Source organism: Corythoichthys intestinalis, chromosome 21 (assembly GCF_030265065.1).
Source record: "Corythoichthys intestinalis isolate RoL2023-P3 chromosome 21, ASM3026506v1, whole genome shotgun sequence".
NCBI lineage: Eukaryota > Metazoa > Chordata > Actinopteri > Syngnathiformes > Syngnathidae > Corythoichthys > Corythoichthys intestinalis.
Window position 1 is genome coordinate 11,926,332 of NC_080415.1, and position 8,592 is coordinate 11,934,923.

The 8,592-nt window shown below is 38.4% G+C and overlaps 1 protein-coding gene across 1 annotated transcript in view; it reads right to left on the bottom strand.

Moving 5' to 3' along the window:
- Positions 1-771, bottom strand: part of LOC130909652 (heparan sulfate glucosamine 3-O-sulfotransferase 3A1-like) — a 74,359-nt gene extending 73,588 nt beyond the window's left edge. The window contains exon 1 of the mRNA XM_057826384.1: positions 145-771. Within this exon, the coding sequence (XP_057682367.1) occupies positions 145-686 (542 nt within the window). The 5' untranslated portion in view covers positions 687-771. The remainder of the gene's footprint in view (positions 1-144) is intronic.
- Positions 772-8,592: the final 7,821 nt, after the last annotated feature.

Consider the following 8,592-nt stretch of genomic DNA (forward strand, 5'->3'; position numbering starts at 1 on the left):
AACAAACAAACAAAAACTTTCTGGAAAGTACAGATTTTTTTAATTAAAAGTTTTAAAACTTGCATGTCCACCTCATTCAAAGCGTTTTTTATTCCGACTAAAACATAGATTTACGTACTTGTAGAAAATAACATAGATATTTACCTGTACCATAACAGGCCTTTGTCATAGTTTCGGTCGAAGAAGTGCGGCTCTGCCCCAGCGGCTCTGATATCTGGATGGATCCTTAGAAACTCTAGTAAAGCCCGAGTGCCACCCTTCTTCACGCCGACTATGAGCGCCTGGGGAAGCTTCTTGGTGCCCTCCCCGAGGGGGCTGAGTCTACCTGCGAGCCTCGGTGGCACCTTCCTGCCCACCGGTAGGATGCCAGCAGTCTCCTCCCTTTCATGCGGTGCTTTCAGCACCGACAGCTTGTCGGTGAGCGCCCCTGAGTAGTGCCTAAAAGCCGGGTACCCCGCCGCTTCCTCCTCACCGGTCCACTCGAGCCTCCTCCGGGAGTTGAACTCCTGTTCCTCCGCCGCTGCCCGGCGGGAAGTGGCACGCGGCGTGTTGGCCAGGCAGTGAATCAGCAGCAGGAGGAGAGCTGTGAGCAGCGAGCCTAGCATGAGCGCCAATCTCCGGGACTTGGGTTCACGTTTTATCGGCGAGCACCATCCCTGGGTGGTCGCTGCGGGGGGCATCGCCATGCTAGACGGCGGTGCGCATCGCCGAGTCGCATCGTTGCCATGAAGACATCGATAAATTCGTCCACAAAATACTTGCCGCGCGAAGTTGCCTTCAAACCAGGAAATAATCAGCGTGGAGTTCTTTCTAATATTTTATTTATTTATTTATCTCTTGAATATGATACCCTTTTTTTTTTTTTTTTTTTTTTTTTGCTTTTTATGTCTTTTGGCTCCTGTCAATTTCTGATTCGGGAGCGCACGTGTGTGCACTGTGCAGTTGTAAACTTCACGCCTGAGTGTCGTTGACAGGCACCCTTGCCGACCAATCAGCAATAGGCAAGAATGAGCAAGCGGCCAATCATTTTCTAGAAAGGCAGGAGGACTTCTGGAATCGTCTGTGTCAAAATGAAATTTCAAGTTTTTTCACAAATTCGTGCTGTTATGCCAGGGGTCGGCAGCCCAAAATGTTGAGTCATATTAGGCCAAAATAACAACAACAAAAAAAAACAAATATGTATGGAGCCACAAAAAAGTAAAGGCCTTATATAAGCATTATAATAATGGCAACACATATTGTATTTATCTATGTTAGCTATATTAGCTTACAATCAAAATGACTAAGTTGGCTATAAATACATAATGTGCCTTCATGATTAAATGTTTATTTTCCTTGTAGTGCATTCTATAGAGAATGACGCACCACGCGACTACTTGCTGTTGTCCGAAACTGCCTCAAGTTTAACTCTATTACAATAATAATGAATTGTTTAATTGCTTTGATGAAATTAAAGAAATAGAATGTGCATAGCGTGCCCCTTGTCTGGGCAACAAACAATGTGCAACAAAACGCAGCCTGCATTTATAAAAAAAACAAAACAGCACCCTTTTGAAAAGTAACGTGTATAATCGGAGTTCACGTATCTGCATAAAAGCGATGGGTGTTCAAAATCGATCACATCACACGACTTATCACAGTCAATTGAGTATGCTGCCGCTGAATTCGTGTCACTGATTTGCTGATCGGTGAAGTTGCCTGCCATTTTTATAGCCCTTTCCTTCACTCTCTTAGTGCGAGAGGCATGTCTTTCGTTTTCTTTATTACCTCGGTTTTGTTTTTGAAGTCTGCAAATAGGTGTTCTGATATGTTGATGAATGACTCCTTCATTTACCAGTCACCATCTGTGAATATTTTCCATGCTATATTTATCCCGGGTTGCAATAAAATTTGCAGCAGTTGTGGAGTTTGGAGATGCAATCCGCTTTTCAAATCTATTTTTCCACTCCTCTAATTTCTCCAGAAGTAATGCAATCACACTTACTGGGTACTCGGCTGCAAAGTAGTATGCCTTCCCACATTACTCCTTTTGTGATTTAACAACTTCTCGCTACAGAGCAAACATTCAGAAAATCCTTTCCCATTGTCAATGAATGCAACTGATTCGGCCCAAGAAACGTTGAATCCTCTGTTCTCCTCAGTTTTTTTTCTCTTTTCCTCTTTGGAATCCGTGTCCCATAATATAGCCGCCAGTTTGTTTGCAACAGCCGCCCTGCTGATAGAAACGCAAATCTTCTTTGACAGAAATGTTGAAATGTAATAATTAATGTATACATTTTTACAGCATTGGAAAACGTTAAGATTGTTTGTGTCATGTTTGTACTCCTACAGAAACCATGTTAAAACAAAAAATATATTTCCCTCCCGATCTTTTTCCATTTTCAAAATATTTGAAACGCTCCAGGGGGCCACTAGGGCAGTGCTAAAGAGCTGCATGCGGCTCTCAAATCACGGGTTGCCGACCCCCGTGCTATGCCATTCAACTTGAAAATATAGAATGAACAATAAAATAATTCTATTAATTCTAATATTTTGAATGGTATACCGAGGAAACATCCAGATGTTAGAACAGCACACACAAAAAATATAGATAGAGAAAAAAATAGTTTTATACAACTTCAGAAAGTAATTTCTGTGGTAAAAAAAAAAAAAATGCTGGCCAAAGGCTGCTTATTTATTAGAGCTGCTGTTAGCAATAATCTATCTAATCGATCAACCCATCAATTAGTTAATTTGAATGATCGAGTAATCGGATTTCAAACAATTGCTGCATTTCAAAATACATTTTAGCAGATGTAAAACAAAGCAAAAATGTTCATGCAATAACATTTATTTTGAATTGCGAAGGTCGTACTTTCAAAAGAGCATTAAATGCAAATATTTCTAAATAATTTAAAATACCTGAGCTGAGCCTTGAAGGTATTAAAAAAAAATCAATAAAAGAGGATCTAAGTACAACAAAAGAACAAGTGGCTAACTTGCATAACAAAAGTCCGCTAGCTTAAATGCTACAAAATCTTTTTTTTTTTTTTTTTTTTTTTTTTTTTTTTTTACAATGGTAAATGGTGTCATACTTATGCTCTTGACAAATAATTCAAATGAATATTTCCCCCAAAATTTGCTAAACGTACCTCTAAACTAAATTACGAATGCATAAACAATCATATTAGCTCAAACAAAAAGTTACAGCTAGGGTTGGGCATCGTTTGAAATTGAACGATTCTGGTTCTGATTCCGGTTCCATGTTTCGATTCTGATTCCGAACGATTCTGGATTCCGATTCTTATAAGAGGCAGGGTAAAAAAAAATGTATAGTTTAAAAATATATTAGTTTATATTAATGTCTTAACTTCTTGATTTTTTTTTTATTACAATAAATTAAAATTTATTATTATTTATTATTAATACAATCAATATGAAATTGATGAATTATGTGAACTTCACATCACAGGGCTATTTTTAACTTGTATATAAATATCAATCTTTGAACTTGAATGTGATGAAGTTTCTTTCCACAGGAGTGCACTTTCACAAAGAGGTGACTTTTTCAAAAGCTCACGAAGAAAACATTTACTCATATTCTTTTGCCATACATGTACCTTAGCTGGGAGCTATGATGTACCATTAGTATGAATTCTTCTATTGATTATAATTTGATGTAGATGAGGCAAAATGATAAGGCTTCCTTATTTGTAAAAAAAAAAAAAAAAAAAAAAAAACGATTCTGTTGCGTTTACAGACACATGCAATGTTTATGTTGTGACAATACAAGTTAGGCCAGTGAGTGGCGCTGTAGTAGTGTACGTATAATGCGGAGAAGAAGAGATGAGAGCGTCAAGCAAGGATGCTATGTGATGTGATGCTATGTTTTCACTGCTACGAGTTGATTTAAAAAAGTAATACAATGCTTCATATGGTTGCATCTTTGTAAATAAGCAACACAACAGATTTTAAAACAAAAATCATTTTAATACTTTTGAGTTTAATGGAAGCAAATGCTGCTTTAAAACTGTCATTTCACATCTAGTTCTGTTTACATGATCTAATGCCACCGAGTCTGTCATTTGCATCTAGTTCTATATACATGATATCGACCATAGCCCGACGTAATAATATGATTTCATCCATCCATCTATCCATCCATCCATCCATCCATCCATCATCTACCGCTTAATCCGGGGTCGGGTCGCTGTGACAGCAGAAGACAGACGTAATGTATTGTTTTACTTACCTGGTTCTGACAGCACAGTGTGTCAAATATGTAGCACTCAGCTAGCTATGCACATAGCACTTGTATTCCATGAAGCCGGTCGTGCATAATTGGTCGTGCAGCCACCTTTGCATGATATAGTTGTGTTGCAAATGTTGCACTGAGCTGACTGATCTTTTTTTTTTTGTAAAGTTAAGCCAAACTTTTGAGCGCCGCCTCTCCGTGGCCTTGATTGTAATAAAGTTGCAATGCAAAAACACACGCTTCTTGTGGCTTCTTCTTCGTGCTTTTTGGCAGCAATTTTTTTCCGTTCGGTGGTCAGGGCATCAAAACATGCAATTAAAATGTAAAAATTCGAACTGTTCCGGGAGAACTGCAGTGTTAGAACCGGGTCCCATTGATGTTCGATGCCCAACCCTAGTTACAGCCTTATGTTGGCCTTAACAGGGAGCAGCTGGATTCAGCCATGATAGAAGAGTATGTCATATTCACTGTGCCACTAGAGGGTTGTGTATACATCCAAATCTACAAAACTAAATGCAACACTTTTAAAACAAATCATTATAACTCCACTCTAATTAAATGAATCCTTGAAGCAGCTAAATTTGATTCAAAGCTTTTTTTTAATCGATTTACTCGATTTAATTGATTACTAAAATTTTCAGACTACAAGCCGTTACTTTTACCCCTCATTTACGATCCTGCGGTTTATAGTCCATTGCGGCTTATTTGTCGATTTATTTGGGTTAATAGTAGGGCTGTCAAAATTATCGCTTGAGCAGGCGGTATTTAATTTTTTTAATTAATCACGTTAAAATATTTGACGCAATTAGCGTACATGCCCTGCTCAAACAGATTAAAATGACAGTGTCATGTCTATTTGTTTTTTTGTGTTTTTTCGCCTTCTGCTGGCACTTGGGTGCGACTGATTTTATGGGTTTTCTGCACCATCCATGAGCTATGTGTAATTATTGACATCAACAATGGCGAGCAACTAGTTGTTTTTTTTTTTGTTTGAAAATTTTACAAATTTTATTAAAACGAAAACATTAAGAGGGGTTTTAATATAAAATTTCTATAACTTGTACTAACATTTATCTTTTAAAAGAACTACAAGTCTTTCTATCCATGGATCGCTTTAACAGAATGTTAATAATGTTAATGCCATATTGTTGATTTATTGTTATAAAAAACAAATACAGTACTTATGTACAGTATGTTGAATGTATATATCCGTCTTGTGTCTATCTTTCCATTCCAACAATAATTTACAGAAAAATATGGCATATTTTATAGATAGTTTGAATTGCAATTAATTACGCATAAGACTGTCATCAGACCATCGTAATTATGACATGACACTGTCATGGGCATTAATGAATGCTTATGACAGATGTCATTAAGTTTCATCTGGCAAATTTTGTCACAAACTCCATGTATGACTAGTTTGGATCTTTTACATCCATTCAAAAGGGAGATCATTTGCCGGATGACACTAAATGACATCTGTTATCAGCATTCATTAATCCTCATGACAGTGTCATGTCATAAATGACATCTGTTATATGCATTCATTAATGCTCCTGACAGTGTCATGTCATAATTGTGATGGTCTTATTATGAAAGTCTTATGACGCTGCTGTCTAATAAAGTGTTACCAGTTAATATCTTTTGGTGTAAATATCTCATAATACAGTGAGGACAGCTGCGGCTTATAGTCCGGTGCGGCTTATCTATGAACAAATGCCGTTTTCGTCTCAAAATTGGTTGGCGGCGGCTTATAGTCAGGTGTGCCTTGTAGTCCGAAAACTACGGGCATTGCTGCAGTACTAGTACTTATTATATGTTATTGATCTGCAGTGAACCTTCACTATTTGTTGAAGTTAGTGTGTGTCAGTTACTTGTAGATTTTCACTATCCGTGCCCGGCCTCAGTTATTTGACACAAATTGCTAAAAACCACACAAGTGCTCCGGTTTTTATCTTAGTTTATTTTTTTCAATACGTGTTCGTTGCTTCTCGCAGCTACACGAAGGCCACCAGCGAAGTTTCCCTCCGCCTCTAGGAACTTTCTTTATTTTATGACACATAGAGGAACAAAATGGCGATAACGGACCCTATTCTTCCGCTACAAGTGGACAATAACGGAACCAAATGTTTCACAGCTGCTGCTCTGCCTGTCGGCAATTTAGCATGAGAATGTGCTGGGCGGTGCGCCGGAAAAGCGGACGGAGACCTCGACACAGTGGGACAGATGCGCGGCCATGTTGTGGAGTGAAGGGACAATGCACCAGGGTTCCCCCACCACCCTACCAAAGCTTAACAAATCACTCAAGGGGTCCTATTGTCATTGCTCAATCAGCCAGCATTCCATCACATAGGTCATGTGGCTCATCAAAGCACTAAATAATATAAGGAAGGAAAACATGAAATATTTTACTTAAACAAATATTTAACTTTAGATTTTAAAGCTATATTGTTCAGCATAATGCTGACATGTACGTAGTATGAATCTGAACGCAAATATCTGACATAATTTTTACGATGACGTTGATTTCAAGCAATGCCAAAAGCTGCAGATGCTAGCAGGTGATACAATCTTACAGACCAGCAAATGAGCAGCGGAGGCGTCATATTAGAGCGTCAACGTGGCGCGTTCATTAAAAAGCAATATGTGGAAGTCCCGTCCACCATTTCCTGAAGATACCCATCAGGCCCGGCGGATCCAAAAATGACAATGAACGCTTCTCTCTTCTAATCACCATGGACAATCACAAAGCACACACTGGATGATGTGGAGGGTTTGGAAGACAAATTTTAGAAACATTTATTGAATCAGGTGTTTTTTCATGTTGCACATGTATGTTTATGATGTAACTTGTTTATTTAGCACCTTTGAATAATATTGAGAGTCCAACATTAAAGCTTCAGGAGAAAAATTTGACAACACCAGGCTATGAGAGCTGTCGTCTGCTGTGTCCATGCTGCCGTATTTGCTAAAGCAACACAGCTGTGACCCGTGACAGGCAGCTTGGGTTGCCAGGTTGGATAGTTTTCTGGTATTAACATTTTTTTATAGTGTCTTTAGTCAAGAAGGCTCTAATTCTGAACTCATGAACGAGGTTATGAATGCCGCTCACAACCACTAGATTGAGAGCGTTCACAGTAATGTTCATGAGACAGAAATATGATTCGTTCAATTCACGCTCGCACCAAATATGACCGTTTTCATGAACAATCGTTCATTGAACACATTCAAACACAACACTGGTAATTTTTCCTATAAGTGATTTTTAAGGACAATAAGGCCTTGAAAATCAGGATGTCGAACATTGGTACAGGTTGGCATTTCATTTGAAAACATGAGCCTCTTTCACATAAACCTGAACACCGTTTAAATTGCGGGATTTAAACAGGTAGCCCTTATGTGTGAAAGCAATTCCCCGGGTCGACTGAAACTGATTATGCGGACATTTAACGGGTCTTGTCTTAGTACAACCCCTAGCAAAATGTATGGAATTACCAGTCTCGGACGAGCACTCACTCAGACATTTTGTAGGTGTCATATGTAGAACAAGCGCAGATAAAAAGCTTGAAAAATAATGAATTAGTTCATAAGTGCAACTCTTAAGCTTTCAGAAACACTAAAAGAAATGAATAAAAAACATTGTCGTGGTCAGTTAATGTTACTTTTATAGCGCAAGTGCAGGGAAATAAATATAGAACCATTCCATTCTGTGGAAAAATATATAGAATCATGAGAAACAAACAAAGAAATAACAATCAAAACACATATCTAGTATTTAATTGCACCACCTCTGGCTTTTGTGACAGCTTGCAGTCTATGAAGCATGGACTTGATGAGTGACAAACAGTATTCTTCATCAATTTGGTGCCAATTCCCTTTGATTGCAGTTGCCAGATAATCCTTGCAGGTCGGAGCCTTGCTGTGGACCATTTTTCTCAATTTCCACCACAGGTTTTCAATAGGGTTGAGATCTGGGCTATTTGCACGCCATGACATTAACTGGATGAGTCTTTCTCCAAGGAATGCTTTAACAGTTTTAGCCCTGTGGCATGATGCATTGTCACCTTTAAAAATGATTTCATCATCCCGAAACATATTTTCAATTGAAGGGATAAAAAAGCTGTCTAAAATTTCAATATAAACTTGTACATTTATTGATTATTTATTATTATTTAACCACAACCATCTCCCCAGTGCCTTTGCCTGACATGCAGCCCCATATCATCAAAGACTGAGAGAATTTTAATGTTTTCTTCAGGCAGTCATCTTTGTAAATCTCACTGGAACGGCACCTAACAAAAGCTCCAGCATCGTCACCTTGTCCAATGAAGATTCTTGACTCATCCCTGAAAATA